Source organism: Phascolarctos cinereus, unplaced genomic scaffold, assembly GCF_003287225.1.
Source record: "Phascolarctos cinereus isolate Bilbo 61053 unplaced genomic scaffold, phaCin_HiC Scaffold_9;HRSCAF=440, whole genome shotgun sequence".
Taxonomy (NCBI): Eukaryota; Metazoa; Chordata; class Mammalia; order Diprotodontia; family Phascolarctidae; genus Phascolarctos; species Phascolarctos cinereus.
In genome coordinates, this window is record NW_027556402.1 from 9729348 (window position 1) to 9754123 (window position 24776).

At 40.1% G+C, this 24776-nt stretch overlaps 1 protein-coding gene across 2 annotated transcripts in view; it reads right to left on the minus strand.

The window, feature by feature from the left end:
• The window catches only part of NUDT6 (nudix hydrolase 6), a 44540-nt gene that overhangs the window by 8172 nt on the left and 11592 nt on the right, over positions 1 to 24776 (minus strand). For both annotated transcript variants that reach the window (XM_021008264.2, XM_078148717.1), the window contains one exon: positions 17593 to 17648. In XM_021008264.2, the coding sequence (XP_020863923.1) occupies positions 17593 to 17648 (56 nt within the window). The remainder of the gene's footprint in view (positions 1 to 17592; positions 17649 to 24776) is intronic.

Genomic DNA, 24776 nt, shown 5'->3' on the forward strand with positions numbered 1-24776 from the left:
GCATCCCCCATCTCTCCTGCCTTTTATGGCTAACCATCTTGAGAAGGCCATCATAGTTGATGCCTCTACTTCCTTTCATGTCTTCTTAACTCTGGGCAGCCTGGCTTCCACCCTCATCATTCCACCAAAATTGCACTCTCTGAAGTTACCAATGACTTCTTAATCGCCATGTCTAATGAATCTTTTCTCAATCCGCATCCTTCCTGACCTCTCTGCAGTCTTTGGCTCTGCTGATCACCCTCATCTCTCCTGAATGTTTTCTTCTCTCTAAGTTCCTAGGGCACTACTCTCTCCTGGTTCTCCTATCTGTCTGACCACTCCTTCTTGGTCACATTTGCTGTCTCTTCATTTAGGCTGCACCTGGTAACTGTGGGTGCCACCCAAGGTTCTATCCTTGGTCCTTTTCTCTTCTCCTTCTCTCCTATTTTATTTGATGATCTCAGTACCCATGACACAATTATCATCTCTATGGTGAAAACTCTCAATCTATTTATCTAACCCTGTCCTCTGGTCTCATGTTTCCAGCTGCCCACTGGATATTTTGAATTGGAATAGTAATTTGGGATGATACACAAAGTGCATGTCCTTTGACCCAGCTATGACAATCCTAGGCCTACACCCAAAAGAGAACAAAGGATCCTTTGTGTACAAAATATTTATAGCACCTTTCCGTGGTGGCAAAAAACCCCAAACCTGGAAACTAAAGGGAAGCCCATTAATTGAGGAATGGCCTAATGAGTGTGGTCTGTGAATATGATGGAGTATACTACTGTGCTATAAGAAATAAGGAAAGAAGTGATTTCAAAAAAGCATGGGAAGACTTTTATGACATCATACGGAGTGAAGTGAGCAGATTCAGAACAATTTATGCTGTGACGTCAATGTCATAACAGTGAAGAATTTTGAGGATTTTATAAACTGATGAAGAACGAATTCTGAGCAGAACCAGGAGCACAGTCTGTACAATAACAGTAACAGTATAGAAACAAACAACTCTGAAAGCTGTAAGAGCTATGAGTAACACAATGGCTGTCAGTGATTTCAGAGGACCAATAATGAAACGTGCCATCTGTGACAGTGGGATAGATTCAGAAGGCACGAGACATACGCTTTTGCATACAACAATCAAGGGAATGTGATTTCCTTGACTACACATATGGATTACAAGTAATTTTTCTTTCCTCCTTTGTCCAATGAGGCAGAATTTCTCTTAATTAAAATCAGTAGATAGGGAAGGTTACAGATGTGAAATGCTGCATGCCTTTTCAGATGAGATCATTCTATTATTAATTTTACTTAACTGTTTTAATTTGTTATGAGAGATCATTTACGAAGTGGGAGTAATCTGTAAATGTTTGTCATATAGAAAGAAGGCATCAATTAAACTTAAAGCAATTAAAATAAACATGTCCAAAATTGAACTCATTATATTTCCCCCAAACCCCTCCCCCCACTTCCCTCTTACTGTGGAGGGCTCCACCATCTTCTCAATCAACCAAGCTCACAACTAGGTTTCAGCTTCATTCTCATCTCCATCCCACCTCCCCCACCCCCAATATCTAATCAGTTGTCAAATTGTGGTGATTCTCCCTTCATAACACCTCTCCTTTGACGCTGCCGTGACCATGGTATAGGCCTTCATAACCTTACTCCTGGACTAGTGAAGTAGCCTGCTGGTGGGTCTGCCTGCCTCAAGTTTCTCCTCATTCCAATCCATCCTTTATTCAGCCACTAAAGTGATTTTCTTACAGCCCAGGTCCGACTATGTCACCTTCCTACTCAATAAACTCCAGTGGCTTTCTATGGCCTCCAGGAGCAAAATACAACATGCTGTTTGCCATTCAGGGCCCTTCATTACTTGCTCCCTCCTGCCTCCCAGTCTTACACCTTACTCTTCAATCCAGTGACCCCAGCCTCTTGGCTGTTCCACCAATGAGACACCCCATCTTTTGGCTCCTGCCATTTTCTCTGGCCGTCCCTCATGCCTGGAATGCTCTCTCTCCTTTACTCTGACTACTGACCTCCCTGGCTTCCTTTAGCTCTCAATTAAAATCCACCTAATACAGGAAGCCTTCCCCAACCCTTCTTAATTCCAGTACCTTTCCTCTGTTAATTATTTCCTCTTTGTCCTGTACATAGCTTGCTTTGTATACATTTGTTTGCATGTTGTCTCCTCATTAGACTGCAAGCTCCTTGAGGGCAGGGACTCTCTTTTGCCTCTTTTTGTATCTTCAGTGCTTAGCACTGAAGTTCCTGACACATAGTAGGCACGTAATAAATATTTATGGATTGATTGTTGATTGATTGACATTACAGGCACTGTGAAACCATGGTTTGTTTTTTTTAAAGAAAGGTAAAGACAGTTCTTGCTTTCAAGAAGCTTACAGTCTAATGTGGAGATGACATGCAAACCGCTATGTACAAACAAGCTATAGGCATGATAAACTGGAAATCAACTGAAGGGAAGCACTAGAATTAAGGGGAATTGGGAAGGGATCCCTACAGAAGATGGGATTTTAGTTGGGACTTGAAGGAATCTAAGGCAGCCAAGAGGTGGAGATGGGAGAGAACAGGAGAGGCGCTAGGAGGCACAATCAACAGGCCTTGGTAACAAGTCGGATTTCAGCCATCAAATTGATCTTTCTAAATCACAGGTCTGACCATTTTGGCTTCCCTTCATTTTCTCCATTCAATAAACACCAGCGGCTCCTTACTAACTCCAGGATGACATGTTAAACCCTCCGTTTGGCTTCTTAAAGCCCTTCCTACCTTTTGAGACTTCTTCTATCTTACCCCCTTCTATGTACTCTGTGATCCAGTGACACTGACTTCCTCAATATTCCTCGTATAAGACAACCCATCTCCTGACTCCCTACATTTCAGCTCCCTCTTCACCTCTGCCTCCTGGCTTCCCTGAATTTCTTTAAGTCTCAGCTAAGATTCTGCCTTCTGCAAGAAACCTTTCTGGACCCCTCTTAACTCTAATGTCTTCCCTTTGAGATTATCTCCAATTTATCTTGTATAAAACTTGTTTGTACATAGTTATCTGTATGTGGTCTCATTAGACTATGGGATCCCTGAGAGTAACGACTGTTTTTTCTTCTTTCTTTGTATCCCCAGTGCTTAACATGGTGCCTGATACACAGTAGGTGCTTAATAAATGCTTGTTGACTTGATTTGTTTCCCTTCTCTACAATTTGCTGACTACCTGGGAGCAGAAAGCAGCCTTTGCAATCTTTGGCTGGGACTAGGGAAATGTGCAAAAATAATTATTTGTACCACCAGCAGGTGTCAGTATCTGGCAAGGTTTGGAGGTTTAGGGTGAAAAGTGGAAAGCTAAAGGATCATTTGCTCTTTTCTCTACCCTACCCCCACCCCAATTTAGAAATGTGGGCAAGGCAGATTTTCCAGACCTCATCTTTCTCTTCCATGTGCCACCCTAAACTAATGAAAAGAAATGCAAGGGAAGGTGGCCTAGCTGTACCAGATCTTAAATTGTATTATAAAGCAGCAATCATCAAAACTACTTGGTACTGGCTAAGAAATAGAGTGGTAGATCAGTGGAATAGGTTAGGTATGCAATACTAATCTACTGTTCGATAAATCCAAAGACTCCAGCTTCTGGGATAACAAAAGTTGCTAGGAAAACTGGAAAACAATATGGCAGAAACTGGGCATAGACCAACAAGATAAAGTTAAAATGGGTACAGGATTCAGATAGAAGGACTGATACTATAAGCAAAGCAGGTGAGCAAGGAATAGTTTACCTTTCATATCTATGGAGAAGGGAAGAATTTATAATCAAATAAGAGAGAAAGAACATTATGAAGTGCGAAATGGATAATTTTGATTACACTAAATTGAAAAGTTTTTGCAAAAACAAAGCCAATGCATCCAAGATTAGGAGGGAAGTGGAAAACTGGGAAAGAATTTTTATACCAGTGTCTCTGATAAAGGCCTCATTTCTAAAATATACAGAGAACTGAGTCAAATTTATAAGAATACAAGTCATTCCCCAATTGATAAATGGTCAAAAGATATGAAAAGTCAGTTTTCAGAGGAAGAAACTAAAGTGATTTATAGTCATATGAGAAAAATGTTCTAAATTACTATTGATTAGAGAAATGCAAACCAACGTATAACTCTAGAAGTATAATCTTTCCTTGGTCAATGCCTTTATCCTGCCTCTGCTCCAGAGACAAGAAACCTCTCTGAGATGCTTAGCAGTCCATACCACCTGAATCTGGTTCATCATTAATTGCATTAGTCTATGAGTGCATGGTCTTAAGTCATATGTTTATCTATCTTTGCTATTTAGAAGCTTGTAAGAATTCTCAATAAAATCAAAACCATAAAGTATCATCTCAACTGGTCCAGTCCCAGCTAGAGACTGAAAATCCTAACATTCCAGACAGAAGTTTAAATCTCTGACCTGTTTAATTCTGTGCATACTGAGCTTGTCATTGGCATCTTCCCTTGCACTCTCCCTTGCCTGCAATTAATTAAAAGATGGGAGTCACAGTCACTTATGATCACTATTTGTTTATTTGGGTCACTATTTATAGGTGACAAAAATCAGGAAATAAGAACAGCTTAAGGAAACAGTTAATCACGTGGAAAATGCCTTTCTTCAAGAGGCACCAGGGAAAAGAAGGAAATTAAACCTTTATTGTACTTTTGTGGATCCCAAGGAGTGACCTCATTCAAGCAGTGTAGTACATTCCAACCATACACCCCAGAGGTCTTTGTTCTAGAGAACAGAAACCTGGCCCCTGAAGGCTGCTCAGCCTTCAGAGATTTCTCTCCCTCTATCCCTGATTGCCACTGTACTGTGGCTGCCACATTCCCCCAATTCTGCCTGCTGTTCCAATCTCAGCTGCCATAAAGAATACCTCTCTCTCTCTCTCTCTCTGTCACACACACACACACACACACACACACACACATGCACACACACAGAGTACAATTCAAATACTCTCAGTGCTACAGAAGTCCTTCCCCAACCCTGAACTCAAGATGTGTCTCACCCAGTATGGGGAGAAAATGGTGCGGTCTCTGAGATTATAATTCGAAGAGTCACAACCTGGTTTCAGAACCTTTTGCTACCCCCAGAGAAAGTTCTAAGATCTGGTTTTTTAATATTAATATCAGAAGTACATAGACTCTATAAGAAAGCACTGGGTTTCTGGTTTCACTGAGAAAGGGAGCCTGGTTTCCACAGAATCCCCTTTTCTGAGAGTCTCACCACAAACCATTTTCCAAAAGAGAAATTTTATGAAGAGGCAGGAAAATCAATTCCCTTGATAAAAAAAAGTTTTTAAATTTTCATGCCTCTTTGATTGTAGGTAGATTGCAATCTTCTTTCAGTCTATCTTAGGACACGTTGCATTTGGAGACAGGCATTTTTTGGGAAAAAAGAAAATCTTACAGTGGGTAGAAAAAAAGACTGAATTTGATTCAAGCAAAATATATTTAGGCAACTGCATGGGCCCTCTTCCCAGCGCAGAATGAAATAGGAAGAATTGCTTTGGGCTGGAAAACAGTTGTGATGTTTACTGTTATCTCTTTTAAGATGTCTATGTACCTCTCAAAATTGATTCTGTATTTGGGCACCATATTATCACCACACAAGTGTCTTGGTCTCGTGGTTTTAATAAATAAAATCATAGGCCTGGTTAACAGAGGAGTTATTAGCATGCTTTCTTACTATAACTATTAAAATATATGAATAATAATGGCTAGCATTTACATTACTACTACATGCCAGGCAGTGTACTAAGAGCTTTATAATAACTATTTCATTTGATCCTCACAGTATCTGAGAAGTAAGTACTATTATTATGTCCATCTTATAGTCGAAGAAACTGAGACATAGAGAGGTGAAATAACTTGCCCAAGGTTACACAGCTAGTAAGTGCCTGAGGCTGGATTTGAACTCAGATCTCCCTGGCTCCATATCTACTGGGCCATCTAGAGGTCTAACATGCCTACATGAACTTAAATATTACAGCATACTAGGATTAAAGTCTATTTTTTTAAAAAGCATGCTAAAAAAAATCTTAATTCTCTAGTTGAAGTAAAATTTGGTATCTCTTACTAATCTTAATCAATTACTGCTTAATTTAACTTTGGTCTTATAACTAGATTTGAATTGCACTTAACACAGTGCCTGGCACATAGTAGGTGCTTAGTAAGGGCTAGATGTCTGACTATTTTGGAGTCAAACACCTCCGGGCTTGAACATGGGGCAATTAATCAATCAATTGGTCACTAGCAGTCTGCCTCAGTTAAAGAGCCCAATCTTTCCTCTGAAATATAATTTCTGAAAACAACATTGAAGGAGAAGTGGAAAAATCTTAAAGGCAGTATTCTCATAGTAGCAAATAATGGTGAATGAGCTAAGGCTGAAGTGTCAATCAGTGTTGCCAGAATCAGATTAAAATATAATTGGGAAAATTTGACAAAACAAATAAAAATACAATGGAGCATAGATGATGTTAATCTGTGGTTTTCTAAGTCAATATGCAGATCCTTACTAAGGTTTAATATCTCTGTTCCCCCTCCCCCCCATTTGAGTTTGATACCATTGGGTCCCTGTGGAGGATAGAAGTGAGATGATGGAAGGAAGACAGGAATCAGTGGATGGCAGTGGATAAATAATGGTAGTGAAAGTGAAGTTCGCTTAGTTCTCAGGAAAAGACAGCACTTGAGGCCAGTGTTTATTGGTCATCTATATCTCATTGCCCCACACCTATCAGCAAAATCCAAGATAGGGATTAAGGATTCTAGCTTTCTGCCACAGGTAAACGTATTCACTGCATAACTGTCACAGAACCCCAAAATCTAAGATCTAAAGCGAGAGGGGGCCTCAAAGGCCATCGTGTCCAATCCCTCATTTTACAAATGAGGAAACTGAGGTCCACAGAGGTTAAGGGATTTGACCAAAGTCACACAGAGAGAATCAGAGATCCTTGGGATTTGAACCCAGATCCTGTGATTTTAGGGTAACATTCCCTGAAGAAAGTAAATCAACCTTAGTCATGTTAGGGATTCTTGGAAAGGATCAAGGGGTGGTCCATGATCTTTACTGTATCTCCTCCTCTCCCCTAAGTCCTCCAGATAATTCTATTTCCCTGGAAGCTGAAACCAGGCTTGGCATTGGCAGCTGAAGACTTTGGCCAAGAGTTAATGGAGACAGAAGATCTGGAATACCAGAAGATGGGAGTGGATGGCTTCAAATCACTTCACACTTGAAATTCTATAGTGTCAGAGGTTGGGCTTGAACCCATATTTTCCAGACTTTGAATCTAGCTTTCTATCCATTCTACCAAGGCTTTCCAAGTTTAGATTAGAGAATGGTTAATGAATTAGGGAGCAGGGCCAGGAAATGTGCTGAACAGAACCCTTTGGCTACTGTGACCATTCACAAAAAGTAATGTTACATCAGTTTTGCAGGTTCCTTTCAAGGGCTAGCAATGCCGAGTGAACCTTAGCCCTAGAGATCTGTCATGTCTACAACTGTGACTCAGGCTCAATGGCCTCAGCTGTTTTAATATATCTTGTAAGACAACAGAGGTCCCCCTAGATTTAAAGAGAGGCCACCTGGGTCCAAATCGCAGCTTTGCCATGGACTCCCTGTGGGACCTGGGCTGAGTCACTCCCTTCCTTGGTCCTCAGTTTCCTCACCTGTGAAGTGGCTCTAGGCTTCTTTCCACCTGTAAATCTTTGATTCTTTTATGAGCCTAAAAACCCAGCTCATCACTGACCCATCTTGGTCTAGTGAGATGGGACTGTCCTGGACAGCAGGAAGTTTCCTTCTGACTTGAGTCACTCTTTCACGACATGATTTGGACACAGGTTTATTTTATGTGAATGTCCATGTTTTGCTAAAGGTGTAATGACATAAATTCTTGGCTGGCTGATCTACCCTGGGAGTCTGGCTCAAATGGAACGATGCAGTTGTGGCAACAAGGTGGCCTGTCTCTGCTAAACTCCTCAGTGAAATGGCATTTGACAAAGTCATTTCCCAGGCAGAGTGGCTATTTTTAAACCTCAAAGGTCTATATTCTTCCTTAAAACAGAACAAAATACCCATAGCTAAGCAGACTAACTCCCTGTCTTACCTTAACAAGGAATTTGGTATAGATATTTTATATCATGAGACAGACACGCAAATGCATATGAAAAAAAAAAAACCTTAATTTGTCATTTTGCAAAAAGTGCTCCATGAGACTACTTTTATAAATGTCTTTTATTGTTATGAACCTGATAAACATCAATACATGTGAACCATACAAAGAGGAACAGAAAAGGACTGAATATGAAACCACAAATCTCTATAATTCCTCCAACATTTGTAAAGCACAATAGAATTGCTGGCTCATATATATACACATATATATACATATATATATACACACATATATGATATCTTATAAATTTTAATAGTTTAATCTGTGCTATGAATTTTAAGATACTGTGAGGATATAAACGTGCATGTATGTCTCTCTCTCTCTCTCTGTATATATATATATATATATATATATGTATGTATATAGGTATGTATCTATATACCCATGGCCAAGTCTTAGTGTAGTTTTAGATATTAAAGCTTATAAATAATATAAATAATGTGACCTAGCATTTATATAGTATATGTACAGTGTGAATATACATGCATTCACATAAATATACAGATATGTTTGTATATATTTGTGTATATGCATATGTATGTATGTAATACACACACACACATTATCTACATACAGATATTCTTTCCAAATTAATCAAAAGGAATTAGGAAAGAAAAGATTATTAACTAATTTGTTGGCTTTTAAAAAATGTGACCACATATACATTCTACGTGGGTTTAACACACACAGACAAACAGACACACAAACAGTCATAGCTCAAAGCACAGCCAGTCTTGACACTGGCTGAACCCTTTCAGTTTTGACCGGTCCATCTAGCCAACATTCTACATTAAGTAACTTCAGATGGGAGAATTGGAACTGGAGATCAAAATCTTTGCTCTGCTTGCTCAAGCTAGAGTGAAATCAAGGGTGATAACTGCATAGACCTTCCTTGGTGAGGCTTGGCATGGCTGTCCCTAGAGGGCTGGGATTGCCCCTCCCATACCCAGTACTTGGGAAATAGTTCTGGGGTTCATGCCATTGTATCTCTGAAGTGCTGAGTTAAGGCTCCGATTGGTGTTTGGAGGGAACTGGGAGTCATCCTTGGGTACCTAATGTCTAAAATGAACATTTATTTTGGGCCTTGGCTAGTCAAGGCAGTCAGGGCAAAGCCAGTGTGTCTGGCAGCAATCTGGATTTTGGCGACCACGTATACAGACACAAAGCACAGAATTGCATATAAAAAAGGCCAGAATTGTATTCTTTTAACCATACAACGAGGTAGCTACTACACTAGAATACCTTGGTGGACTAAATAAATGAATGGATCTATTGGAAATAAGTTAGATACTGGGAAGGAAACTATATGCATCCTTAACTATTAAATTAGGGTTCTTAACCCCCAACTCTCAAGTTCATGGAGCCCAGGGTAAGTAAATGTAATTAGGTATGCATGTAAAAACACACATATAAATATACATGTATATGTAAAAATATATAAATATAGACATATAATATGTAAACACACATATATGCCTGCATTTACAATTTATAAATTATGTATAATATATAGATACTTAAAGCACACATGGGGCAGGAGCAGCTAGGTGGTGCAGTGGATAGAGTATTGGGCCTGGAGTCAGGAAAACTTGAGTTCAAATATGCCCTCAGACATTTTCTAGCTATGTGACCGTGGGCAACAGATTTAACCTTGTTTGCCTCAGTTTTCTCATCTGTAAAAGGAGCTGAAGAAGGAAATGGCAAATCACTCCAGTATCTTTGCCAAGAAAACTCCAAATGGGGTCACGAAGAATTAGACACAACTGAAAAACAAAAATAAAAAACCAACACATGTGTATATTTACACATGTGTATAACAAATGTGTTTGTAAATACATGTATATATTTTAATGCATATGTATGTATGGCTTATCTGTGTATAGTTTAATATGCATGTATAGTTTAATCTAAAAGTTAAATAGTTTAATTCACACTATGACTTTTGGAACACTGAGCATACAAAAATATATGTGGATATAGTTTATATATACACATATACATTTATATATAAGTACATATGTATACACACATATATTTGTATATACATACATATATATGTGAGTACTTCAACATAAGGTTCTCTTTGTAATTCTCTGTACTTTATTTTATGTACTTAAAAACATTATTCTGAGAAAGAGTCTATAGTATTCACCAGATTGCTGAAGGGTTCCATGTCACAAAAAGGGTTAAGAACACTTGTTTGCTAACAACTAGTACCAGAATTGAAAGCTATCTCAAAGGACCAAGCTATGTATAATGATACAATGAGGAAAAACAAACAAACAAAATGTAAGAAAAAAAATTGAAATGGTAGGATGAAAATTGTTTATGTCAAAGTAAAATGGTAATAATTGTAATTATTTGTATGGAAAAGAGAAATTGTAGTAAATTATCATAAAATTATAAAAAAAAAATTTGTCAGTTGATAAACTCAGGCCTTCTAAAAGGTCCTTTAAAAAGTTAACCCCAGTCACTGGGTACATGGAATTTCTAACAATGAATACTGAGGTTTCAAATGTTCAAAACTGATTGAGTTAATATTTTTCTAATGAAAGACACACACACACACATGCAAACACACACATGTGTTGAAGTGTTCCAGACAACAAAATCCTTCAGGTGTTTGAATTTCCTTCATTTCCTAATGTGATGTCAGAGCAGTTCTCTGTTCCAAATGCCTTTTTCACTTCCAGGAAATTCTAGATTCATCTGAGAGACACACTGGTTAGTATGTATTACTGAAATCTCATTCCTATCCCTGGGTCTGAATTTTGCCGGATGGTTTAGACTTGTTGTTGTTCAGTTGTTTAATTGTGTTTGACTCTTTGTGACTCTGTGGATGGTAGCACACCAATACTGTCCATGGAGTTTTCTTGGCAAAGATACTGGAGTGATTTGCCATTGCCTTCTACAGTTTATCTTACAGATGAGGAAACTGAGGCAAACAGGGTTAAGTGACTTGCCCAGGGTTACATACCTACCAAGTATCTGAGGCTGGATTTGAACTCAGATCTTACTGACTCCAAGCCTGGTGTTCTAGCCACTGAGTCACCCATCTCCTATTTGTTTAGACTGTGGTGTCCCAAAATACTTGAAAGTCTAATCCCCATCTGAAGTAGGATCCCCTCTGTAGCACCACCAACAAGTGGTCATCTTGCAAATCGTGAAGCATTATATAGATACTATCATCATCATCATCATCATCATCTTCTTCTTCTTCTTCTTCTTCTTCTTCTTCTTCATCACAGTCATCATCCTCATCCTCATCACCATCATTGTCTTCATTGTCATCACCATCATCACCATCTTCTTCATCATCATCATCATCATCATCATCATCATCATCATCATCATCATCCCTGCTACCAGGAGACCTGCAGGGCCAGGGAATTCATTACATCTCTAGGCCCCCTAATTCATGTCTATACAGACATAATTAGGAAGTTTTTCCTGATAAAGAGTTGAAACGCATAGGATTGTAGACTTCAAAATGGAAGAGACCTTAGGTGTCCGTTAGTCCAGCCACTCCATTTTAGAGGTGAGGAAACTGAGGACCAGAGAAGTTAAATGGCTTGCTCAAGGCCACATTGGTGGTAAGTGGCATATTCCTGTGGCTTCATAAATGCTTGTTGACTTGAGGGACTTTCAAGGAATTCCTCCAAGCTGACACTGATCCATTCCTTATAGTTCCTTTTGATAGCTTTCAACTGATGTCATCCCTCCTCCATATACTAAGAGCTAGTCTAGTTTCACCATCTTGTCTAAAAGGTGATCAAAAGATACTTTGTCAAATGTCTTGGTGAAGCCTGGGTATATTATGCTTATATTTTCCTCAACTACCAGTTTAGGAAATTTATCAGGAAAGGAAATGAGGTTAGTCTACCATGAGTTATTCTTAATGAACCCCAGCTTGATCACTCTCATCCCCCTCCTACCCCTCCCCATCCTTTGTGGACTTTGTGGGTTGCCTGGTTATGGGCACCTGGGCATGACACAAACCTTTAATAACTCATGTCAGAATTTTTCAGGAATAAGTGTCAAGTTCACTAGAGTTCGCCTTCTTTTCTTTCCTTTTTTTAAAATTGGGATATTTACCCACTATTGATACTGCTCATAGATTACTGACAGCATTTAGCATTACAACTACAAGCTCTCTCAGTAATCTATGGTGTTAACACATCCAGACCAGGAGGTCTGAAGACATTGAGAACAAGTCATTCTTTCTATCTCACTTATCCTTGGTTTTAATTCCTAGCTAATGATTTCTGTTCCATTTTTTGCAGGCTGAAGACTGAGTGTTGACTCCTGAGTTATAGCTGCCACACAGGCACTTCCCCAAGGGGAGCAGACCACCGGGTATGAAACCAATACAAGCCCTCAGGTCAGGTCTGTCCTTTCTGGCTACTTTGCATTCTCCAGCAATTGCTGCCTCAGGCCAGTCTGATATTTAGTTTGGGATGAGCAAATTTTTTTTTGGTTACCTTAGCTCTCCAGGGACATGCAAATTAGCCCAGTATTTCACTTAGCAAGTAGGTGTTCTTTGTGCTTCAGCTAGCTCCAAGTCCTTTCTCTTGTGTTTTGACCTACAGTATGGAACTGCATCTTCCTGAAATTTTGTATTAACCCCAATGCCAAGCACAGTGCTTTGTATATAATAGTTGCTCAATAGATCTTTTCTGACTAACTGAATCCAAAAAATGTTAATGTAGGAGCATAACAAAGTCTGGGGAATGTAGTGGCTAGTCTGGAATCTGGGAGGACTTGAGCTCTGTCCTTGCTTCTGAATCTTACTGGCTGCCTAACCTTGGGAAAATCAGTCAGTCAATTATCAATTGTCAATTATCCATTATTAATCAGCATTTATTGTCTACCGGTTGTTGGCCTTTGTTTTCAAAAAAGCCCAAAATGACATCACCAGGTTGGGGTCAAGGTAGTGTTTCTGACTGTGGCTGATCAGATCAACATGAGCTTAGAAGGCTCTTCTACCACAGATTGGGCACAAATTTATTAAGCACCTACTACATGCCAGATACTATGCCAAGCACCAGGGATGCAAAAAGAGGCAAAAGACAGTCCCTGCCCTCAAGGAGCTCACAGTCTAGTGGGGGAGACAATAAGCCAACAAATACGTACAAATGAGCTACCTACAGGATACATGGGAAATAATTAAGAGAGGAGAATCACCGGAATTAAGAAGGGTTGGGAAAGGCTTCCTGTAGGAGATGAGATTTTAGTTGGGACTTGTGTGCACACAAGACACACAGACGATAAACTAGGAGCAGTCTCAGAGGGAAAGCATGAGGATTAGGGAGGGCTCCGTGCCTTAGGCAGGTCTCTGAGATTGTAAGTGGTAGAGAAGGTACAGACCTGCCTTGATAGAAAGAGCTTCCTCCTTTGGGAGTTTCCTATATCAAAGAAATCCAGGCCTAGTCTTCATTCTTAATGTTACAAATTATTACAAATTACAAAATATTACAAATATGTGAACCTTGATACAGATGAAACATCTCCAAGACCATACAATGACCATACACATGGGAGCAAATGTTTAGATTTTTCTATATGGATGTCTCACTCTGTTGTCAAACTTAGCACATCCCAAACCAAATCATCTTCCCCCTTCCAACATCCTTGTTTTTGTCAGTGGAACTGCCAAGATGCCAGATAAATAGGCTCATGGCCCTGGAGTTTTACTAAACTATATTGGAATATGTCCTAAATCTCTCCTCTGTGGCTTGAAAATAATCCTGCCTTTCCACCATAATAGGTGGTGGTGATGATGTTGTATTTATTATTGGGAAGTCGGGAAGGCTTTGAAAAACAAGGGATGATGTTGGGAAATGTCCCAACAATGAAAAAACTGTCCATTGACAGTATTTTGGAAATTCAAAAACCTGTGGTTTCTTCCATCTGAGCCCTCCTTCAACCAAGGCAGAGTTCAATAGATGGTGGCTGAGCCTAAAACAACCATCTTCTTGTGGCCAGCCTTTTGGTGCTTAGCTTTGTTTGTATTTGGCTAGGCTGATCCTCAAATAAAGACACATCACCTACCACCAGGCTTGTCCCTGAAGCCTGCCCAGCCTCGTGAGACTGGCCGCAACTTCTGTGGTGTTGGCACAGCCTATAAGAAACCAGAGCAATGTGCATCCTGCGGAGCGCCACAGGAGAACTTCAGTCAAAATAAAATCAAAACACACGCTAAAAATTTCCCCGGTAAATAGGCAATCTAATTGGTAAATGCTGTTTAGCTATTTTTTCAGTGAAGCCTATATATCCATTCAAAAAATTCTTATCTTAGAACCTGTATTTGGCCATTAATTGTATTTTTATATAACACCAGCTTTGAGAGCCTCTCCTATAGAGACAATGGACACTATTACTGTATCTTTTATGAGGAAATAGAATCTTGGGGAGAGACAGGTTATAGGTCACCTGGAGTAAATTGTGTCATGGCTCGGAGACACTATGTGAGACACAGACAGAAAGGCCCGAGGGACCTTTGCTAAGAGTTTAAATGTCTACATTATCCTACAGATAACTCATGGTTCTCAAATTTCACCTGCTGAGATTAACTGCTTCTCTCTAATTCTCAGGTTGCTGAATTAATTCTTTTAGCACATAGCCATCCTTGTCAGGGTCCTGAGAAAATGTTATGCTCTTTCAGTGATAATCTAACCATAAAGTTCTCTTACATTGGAGAACTGCCAAGTTCCTCAGATCTTCTTGAAGGCTCCGAGGAGTTTCTCCTTCTCAAGTGATAGACAGTGATAGGAGCCAGGCAGCCCCTCTTTCTGAAGAGAACTGAGTTTAACTGTCTTATATGATGAAGCTATCCTGAAGAGAATATCTGAGTAACTTTGACTACCATCCCCGGAGAGCTGAGTAAGAAGACCATGGTTCAAGTGTTTGTATAAAAGTTGGTATCTGTTTATAGTTGATGGTTAGAGATGCCTTGGGCTATTATCTTTCTCACTACTCAGACAATGTTGAAATATTTAAATGTCTTTGTATTTTTTGTCACACTATTTTGTTGTTGTTGTTTTTTTTTTAAGATAGAAAAATTTTTCTTTATTAGTGACCCCAAGCGTATTTTTAGAGACAGGAGTTTTAAACTCAAATACTTAAGAGAAAAACAAGTTAATATTGTATTTCCTGCAAACAGTAAAACAGCTTGGAAAAAAGGTGAGAGAGAAGGCGGGGAGGTGGTGGTGGTGAAAGAGGGATAAAGAAAAGGAATTAAATTGATCAATGTGGAATTCTTTTTTTTTTTTTAATTCTTGGAAACTATGAAGTCCTTGCAAACACAGCTAGATTCTGCAGATTATTTTCCAAATGTGTACAAAATAGAACCAAAATATATTCAAACAACATTGATATTATATAAGCTTGTGACACCAAAGGGTTTGAGAAAGAAAAAGGAGTGAAAGCTTTAGGAAAACAAAGTTTCTTTGGCTTATTTACAAACTGGAGAGGGGATAGGAGCTAATTAATAAAAAAAAGATTATGCATTTCTATGCATCATGTATTTCTATGCATTTCTATGCATTAAGTATTAAATATTCTTCTTGATTGTCTTAGAACTCAGGATACGCATGAGAAAATGAACCAGTTACAGGAAGACTGGGAGGAGGGTTGTTGGGGTTGTCATTTGTACCACAGTCCCACCACTGAGGTCCCTAATGATAACAGTCAAAGTCACTCACTAATTCTCTTCAGGATGTCTTCTCCACTACATGAGAGTTAAAGTCAGTCTTCTTCAGTCCTGGAGTCAACTATTACAGATCATGCACAGCCCCAGTCAGACCCATGTAGGCTACATGTGGGATGCCATCCCAGAACCGGCAACACTTATAAAAACAAACCATAAAAATAAAAATAATTATTCTGTCTACTTATCCCTATTCTTGAGAAGGAAAACTTGGATCTCTTGTCTAAAAGTCAGTATCAGTAACTGTCTTCCCTTTTAAATGTAATATACATAACTATGTCATTACAACAATTGACAGCTGAATTGTAGCAGCAAACAACCCAATTATCTAAGTTATTCCTTTTCAAACCCACACAATTATTTCATGTAAATTAGTGGCATTGCTTTCCTGAGAGCTTACTGGCTCATTGGAAGAGAGCTGAATCACACTGCTATTTCTCCAGAGCTATCTGAACTTATTCTTTCTACCATCATTTATAGCCTGAAAGAGGTGAAACCTCTCAGGAATTTTTATCATCTTACACTGTCTTCTCTGGTGAGAGCGAGAAATGGGGAAAGACAGATTTTGCATCTATTTTGCTGTGAGAAGAGATATGACTTTGCAGAGAGCTGACTGGACAAAGCAGAATCCTTTACTATTTGAAGAGCTAGCTGAGGAAAGGCCACATGGCTGCTATAACTTGAGAAGGAGAAACTCTCAAAAAATTTTGAAAGAGCACAACACTTTCTCAGCACCCTGACAAGGGTGGCAATGTGTTTAAAGAATTTGTCATTGCTTCAGCAGCCTGAGAGCAGCAGAGAAGAAGCTATTCTCAGCAGGAGAGACATGAGGACTACAAGGGGAGCAGAAAGCAGTGGAGTGGTTTAGCCTAGCCCTAGTCAGTGAAGTTTAGTGCAGATTGTTTTCTAGAGAGATCTAGGATATAAAGTCCTGCCATCTAAAGTCATGAATTGTCCTCCCTGGGCACAAATTTCCCTATTCATGTTCCTCCCTACTAGATTTGTTTGTGTACCCATTTCTTCTCTGGAACACTGTGAATTCTTGGGAGAATATGACCCAAGTTTATTCATTGATTATTATAGTTCTATTATTCCTCCTCTTTTCTTCTATTGCTTAATTGTTATTCCTGCTTTTGTCTTAACATTTCACAAATGTTTCATATTTAAGAGTCAATGGTGTAATCACGACTGATTTTGTGTATATGGGAAGCATAGTAGTTAGGGCTCAGGAGCTACAGGGGTGAGTTACTCTAAGAACTTTGATAGAGTTGAATAGTAGCCATAAGGCTATCACTTTGGGAATACTACCGTGACATGCCAAGGCAGATGCAGCTGGGATGACACAGGAAGCCCTAGTCCTGGGATAGAACCTGGGGACAGTTGGGAGATCAATACCATGTGTGGGCTACATATGGACCTGTTTATTTCCCCCATTGGAAGGTAAACTCCTTGAAGGAAGGACTTTTTTCCTTTTTATCCCTCTCCTAATTTTTCCTTTCAGAACTCAGGACACAGCTTTACCCATAATAAGCATTTAATTAATTGTTGACTTTTTAAAATGTCTCTTTATTAGCATCCTATGATTTGTGGACGGTGATATCTGAGACAACATAAATGGAGAAGGCTTATTTTCTTGTTCCCCTAGAATAATCTGAACATATATAGTTCATTTATAACAAAGACATCACTTACTTTATTTCGATCTTGTACAACCAGTACTTTTCCAGTATCTTCATCAAATACAGCACCTGTTAGGAGGAAAGCATAGATGAAGAAAATTAAATTTGGGCTCCTCCAGCTCTCTGCCCTAGCCAACTCCTAATCACTCTTCAAGATCTAGCTCAAAGCCCACCTTCTCTGAGCAGCCTCATAAGATCACTTCGATCTTCCTTCCTTCTTTCCTTTGTCTTTCCTCCTTCCTTTCTTCCTAGCCCCCTCTCTCTTCCTCCCTCCCTTCCTTCCTTCCTCCTCTCTCTTCTTCCCTTCCTTCTTTCCTTTCTTCCATCTGGCTATCTCCATCTGTCTTTACATTCTCTGAGCTCCTCTAGCATTACACTTGTACTTCTCTTCTGGTACTTCATATGTCCCTTATATCTTGGTAACCTCTGAGCATGCCTTCCCCACAGCAGGTTGAAAGCTTCCAAAGAGCAGAGAAAACATTTTATCCATCACTATATCCCCTAGAGTATCCCATAGAGTGCCTGAGGGGTTGTTCTGGACCAGGTTCATCTCAAACCAAACCAATGAATCAGGCTCAGAATTAGCACACAATGAAAAACACCCATTGTAATAGGAGCAGCATCTTCCCCATGAAAGCTAGACTAGTTTTTCCATAAAAGGTATTGAAGGCATACTTGAGATTTATTGGTCCAGGGGATTAACCAGTGACATAGCTTCCTGGTGACCTAAGTACAAAAGTGAGTGCTGGAGAGGCAAAGACCTGTTCCTTCAAACTTTTGTGTGTGTGTGTGTGTGAGGCAATTAGGGGGATAAGTGAATTGCCCAGAGTCACACACCTGGTGAGTGTTATGTGTATGAGGCCAAATTTGAACTCAGGTCCTCCTGAATCCAGGGCCGGTGCTCTATCCATTGCCCCACCTCGCTGCCCCATGTTCCTTAAAACTTGACAAATGCTTTTGAGATATGAACCAGCACAGCCAATGCAAAGGCAACGAAGCGACTTCTGCCCACCTGAATCAATGCTGAGTCCTTCTTGAATCTTGTATTTTCACTGGTTATTCTGTAGACCTGGAATTCTCTCTTTCTTCATCTCCATCTCCTGCCTTCCTCAAGTCCCAGCTAAAACCCTACCTTCTGTAAAAAGCCTTTCCTGATCCCCCTTAATGAGGGTGCATGCCTTCTGTTAATTATGTCCAATTCATCCTCTCTATATCTTGTTTGTACCTGGTTGTTTGAGCCACTAGGTGGCGCAGTGGATGGAGTTCCTGGTCTGGTCAGGAAGATTCATCTTCCTAAGTTCAAATCCAGCCTCAGACACTTACTAGGTGTGTGACCCTGGGCAAGTCACTTCACCCTGTTTGTCTCAGTTTCCTCATCTGTAAAATGTGCTGGAGAAGGAAATGGCAAACCAGTCCAGCACCTCTGCCAAGAAAACTGAACAACTCAATAAGAGAACACGTGGCTGTTTACATGTTGTCTCTCCCATTAGACTATGAACTCCTTGAGGGCAGGGACAGTCTTTTGTTATTTTTTTGTATCCCAGTGCTTAGAACAGTGCCTGGCACAAAGTAGATGCTTAACAAATACTTGTTAACGGTCTGACTGACTCATTGTATTCTGGAATTGGCACCAGTCAGGTCTGGCCCACAACATCATGGACTATAAAATTTAATAAAAGTAAATGTACTCACGGTAAGATGAAAATGCCCTTGACTAAAAACAGACACTGTTCACTGCATTTGCCAGAATGAAAATGTTGGGTCAGAAGGACATTTGGCAAGGCAATGAGAATTCTACTATACTTTAGGATATAATATATTTCCCAATGATGTGGCTTTTTTTTTTTTGCCTCTAATCCTTTGAACCAATCAAATCCTGAGGACAACCTCAGTGGATAGAGTGCTGAAATTGGAGTCAGAATGATCCGGCTTTAAATCCTGCCTTTTACTAGCTACCTAACCCAGAGCAAATCACTTAACTCACAACCTCAGTTGTTTTCATCTGTAAAATGGGGACAATAATAGTACCCACTTCATGGGGTTAACTATGTAAAGTGCTTTGCAGACTTGGGAGTATTAGGTAAGTGCTAGTTCCTGTCATTATTCTCACTGTTGTTGTAGTTCTCGTAACCCAGCCCGTCTAAAACAGATTCTGCTCCTGCTGCTTGCTGGCAAGGTCCCCCAAATCACGTAGGGCACCTGCCACCACTTAAATCACCCTCAGGCCCTTATTAAACAACTCTGGGAATCTTATGTTTAGCACAGTTCCTGGCATATAGTAGGCACTTCATACATATCGATTAACTAAATAAATGGTACTGGGGGAAGAAGAAAATGTAATTAAGATAGAGCTCCATCTTGGAGCAGCCTGTGGTCTAAGAGAAGAAATGAATGTCCCTGTGTGCCCCTGACTTCATGGAGCATTTTTTGTATTTCATAAGGTGCTTAACATATATGAGTCTATATGGTAGTTACTTTGTGTGTGGAATATTGCAGAATCGGATAGTTGGAATTCATCAGATCAATCAGTAAGTACTTATTAAGCACCCATTATGTGTCAAGCACTGTCCTAGAAGCTGGGGACACTCAAAGGTACTCTGCCTTCAAAGGGCTTATGTTCTAATGAGGAGGGGGAGAAATACCAGCTAAATATGTAGCTACCTGCAAGATAATACACAGAGTAGATGGAAGATACTAGCACCCTCAGGAGCTGGAAGGCCTTCCTGCAGAGGGTGGGATCTGAGCTGAGTCTTGATTAAGCCAGAGATTCTAAGGGAAGGAGGTGAGAGCATTCCAAGCATGGGGGACAGCTAGTACAAAGGCACGGAGATGAAAGATAGACCAGAAAGGACCTCAGCAGCCATCTTATCCAACAGCCCCAGAAAGGAATCCCCATTGTTGTATACCTGACAAGTGATCCTTCTGCTGCTGCTTAAAGGTCCCCCCAGAGGAAGGCCTTACTGCCTCCAGCACCAACCCCTTCTACGCAGAGTGAGCTCTGGCCCTCCTCGGTAGCCTCATAGAGAAGCAGAACTTTCTCTAACCTTGCATCCTTCCCAGGGGCAGCAGGCGCAGCGCATGTAATCAGCACTTCAGAGGCTTGTTGAATTAATGGTGAGCTCTAGTGAAAAGAACACTGGATTTGGAGACAAAAAACTGGGTTCAAATATCTCTTACTACCTGTGTGGGCTTGGGAAAGTCTGCTAAGCTCTCTGGGCCCAAGGGTTCCCCAGTGGAAATGAGGGGAGAATGTTGGACAATTTCCAAGCTTCCATTTTGCTCTAATGGCCATGATAATACAAAACAGAATTGGGTCAAGTACATGGAAGAGGCTCTGATGGGGTGCTTGGGTGCTTGTGCTTGGACCCCAATTTCTCCCTAGCCTCAGAAACACTGTCCCTGACAGTTTCTCCCAGCCCAAGGACCCTGTGCCTAGCAGTTACTCATGAGTGGTCCCCAGCGAGCCCCTTATCTCTCTCCTTGGTGTAGTAACAAGTAGCACCTGAAGGAATTATTGTTTGAACTGGCTTTGTACTGGGTCATAAAGATTTTCTTACCCACTGGACTATCTATACTACCGCCCTACCTCATTATCTACATCCTGGGCTCCTCATTAACTGTATTCTAGACTTAAGACATATGGATACTTCCTACATCTATCTTGTCAAACAAGACATTGACTGGTGGCAGATTGGACAACTCTCAGTTACCCTGAACTCTGGTTGACTTAGTTACATAGCAGGCCTAAAACCAGACCTCCATGTGGTCCCCCTTGTGGGCTTTTCCTAGTGAACTCTGGGAAAATGCCAGCACAGTAGGTACTAGAAGTGCATGTTCCTTTAAGAACTGACCACTCCTTAACCACTCCCTAATCTCACCCTGAATCACCTAGTTAGCATATTTGGCACATGTTTTATTATATTTTATCCCATATAAACTTTAACTGTACCCCTCTAAGGTCACAGGTTCTTTAAGAATCCTTGCCTACTAAAAAGCGTAACAATAAACTTTTTGCCAACTTGCCTGAGTCTGTGAATTCATTCCAGACGACCCCCTCGTGTACTCAAGTCTTTGAGGGGTCAAAACCTCTCAGACTGTAACAACTCTAGAAAATTTTATAAGACAGGAGATCACTTTTGGCTGGGAAGGTGGGTCAAAAAAATCTTGGAATCATAAAGACTGGATTTCAAATCCTGACTCTGACACTTACTAGCTGTAGAACCACGGACAAGTCAGATAACCTCTCTGAACCTCAGTTTCCTCATCTGTATCACAGGGATAAGAATTCCTGAAGTATGTACTTCACAGGGCTGTCAGGATGCTCAGATGAGATAAAATAGATGCTTTGCAAACTTTAAAGAGCCATAGACACATTAGTTATGCTTAACCATAAGAATAATGAACACACTTTTACAGCATTGGAATGTTTAGTAATGGACTCCCTCTTTGGAATTATGCTAAGACTATGACTAAAATGTCCAAACTCTTTGACCCAGACATCTCGCTGTTGGGTATGTTCTCCAAGGAGATTAACAACAAAATAACAAGGCCTCCTTTACACCAAAATGTCAGTAGGAGCACTTTTTGTGACAGCACAGACCTGGAAAGAAAGTCGATGCCCGTCAATCAAGTTGTGGCATACAAATATAACGGAACATTACTGCCGTTTCAGAAACAATGACTATGAAGAATTCAAGGAGGGCCAGAAAAGTTCACATGGACTGGTACACTATTTATGAAGTCATCAGAACCATGGAAAAAATAACCACTAACATTGTAAATAGAAGGAAGAGAGAACAACTGAATGTGATGTAATTACAATGACCAAGCTTGGTGCTGGAGCCAGGATTTGAACCCAGTTCTCTCCTGATTCCAAGGCCAGTGCTGGACTAGGTACAAACAGCCTTCTTTTAAAGAAAAACAACCTGGTTTGTACTATTAAAGTAATTTTTAAAAATCATCAAGCAATCAATAATCAGACTGTGTGCTATCAGAAAACATACTTTCTATCCTATTTGGCTTTGCACCAATGTCGTATCCTGGAGGAAATGATGCCAACAAAATACTAAAATGGAGGCATACCCTTAAAATTCAGTAATACAGTATATTTGTTAAAGGATCAAATTTATAGTTCATTATTGCAGGTATTAAGACCTGGGGAAAAATCAGGTACCATGAAATCAAAATGTGAGCGCCCCCTGGTGGTCCTGACTTGAAAGTTAAAGACCTAATAGTATATGGCGGCCATAATTGGAATGATACTGCTATCTCAACCATGGTGCTAAGATGCTTTCTAGGGACAAGTCACCATCTTCTAGCCAAAGCCAATGGCTTTGGAATCTATGAACTTAGATGGGAAAAAATTTTACAGCTTTATTTTCACCAATCTATAATTGAAATTTAGTATTTCTATCAGTTTTTAAAAACATTATTATTTTAAAAATCATTTATTTATTCATTTTTAGTTTTCAACATTCATTTCCATAAGATTTTGAGTTTTAAATTTTCTTCCCTTCCCTCTCCTTCCCCCTTCCCAAGATGGCGTGCAATCTGATATAGGCTCTACTTATACATTTATATTAAATGTCATGATGTAAAGAAGAATTAGAACTAATGGGAGGAACCACAAGAATGAAGAAACAAAACAAAACAAAAGAAAAAGAGAGCAAATGGTATGCTTCCATCTGCATTCAGACTGCAAAGTTGTTTCTCTGGCTGTGGAGAGCATTTCCCATCATGAGTCTTTTGAAGTTGTCTTAGATTCTCACATTTCTGAGAAGAGCTAAATCTATCAGGGTCAGTCATTGCACATTGTGGCTGTTACTGTGTACAATGTTCTCCTGGTTCTGCTCACTTCACTCTGCATCAGTTCATATAAATCTTTGCAGGTTTTTCTGAAATCTGCCTGCTCATCATTTCTTAGAGCACAGTAGTATTCCATTCCATTCATATGCCACAACTTTAAAAACATTCTTAGGTGTGTAGGTTTTGCCAGATTGCCAGCAGGGTCCAAGAGAAAAGACAGATTAGGAACTCCTGGGCCAGATAATCTCTGCTGCCCTTTTAAGCTCTTACTTTACAGTTCTATGATCCCAAATGTTCCAAAAGTCTTCGTGCAGTTTTAAGCACTCAATCTTTTAAAAGCTTTAAAGAAAAAACATTTAAAAGTGTTCCTGAGCTGGGTGTTACATTCTCTGAGGCAGAAGCCTTAGCTGCTCTCACTGGTAAAATTGAAGAGTTTGGAATTAGGGTTAAAGTTGACTTCATAAAGCCTGTATTTATACAGAAAGGTCAGGTCCTTGGACACCCCAGTAATAGACTACAGAAGAGGGGACACACTGCCTCTTGGTGACCTCATGGAGCACAGCATGTCCCTGGGCCTTTCTATTCTCCACTATCTCTCAAAGTCTGTCCAGGTGCATTCATTGTTTCCATGATGCTATCTATCCACCTCACCCTCTGTCTTTTGCCTTCAGTCTTTCCCAACATCAAGGTCTTTTCTACTGAGTCCTATCTTCTCATTATGTGGCCAAAGTATTTAAGCTTCAGCTTCAGTATTTGTCCTTCTAGTGAATAGCCTGAATTAATTTCTTTTAAGCACCACTTGATTTTATCTTCTTGCTGTCTAAGAGACTCTCAAAAGTCTTCTCCAGAACCACAATTCAATTCAGTGTCAATTCAGGCTGTTTGCTGATTGGTCATCAGCATGCACTGGTTGGATACATTCCTTGGCTGCGGGTTCTTCCATGACTGCTATACTGAACTGGAGGGCATCTGGGCAGATTTCATAATGTATCACCAGCCAGGGAACTGAGCAGAGAAATTAAAGGCCTGGATTCTCTGGAATCCACCAGGTTTGTTAGATAGAGGTGGCATCAACCTACTAATAAGCCTTTACTGAGCACCCATTGTACACACAAGGGACCATGCTGGGCACTATGGTGCTGGGGGCAGGGAGGAAGGAAAGACACACAAAGGGCTAGTCAATCCCTCTCATTTTACAGATGAGGAAACTGAGGCTAGGAGAGGGGAATTGTCTTTCTCAAGCTAATACAGGTAGTAGAAAGGCAGGGATTTGGACAAGGGCAGTACTACATAATGGATAGAGGGCTGTCCTTGGAGCCAGGAAGACTCCAATACAACCTGGCTGGGCAACTCATTTAACCTCAGACTATCAGTTGCAGAAAAGGTGCTGAC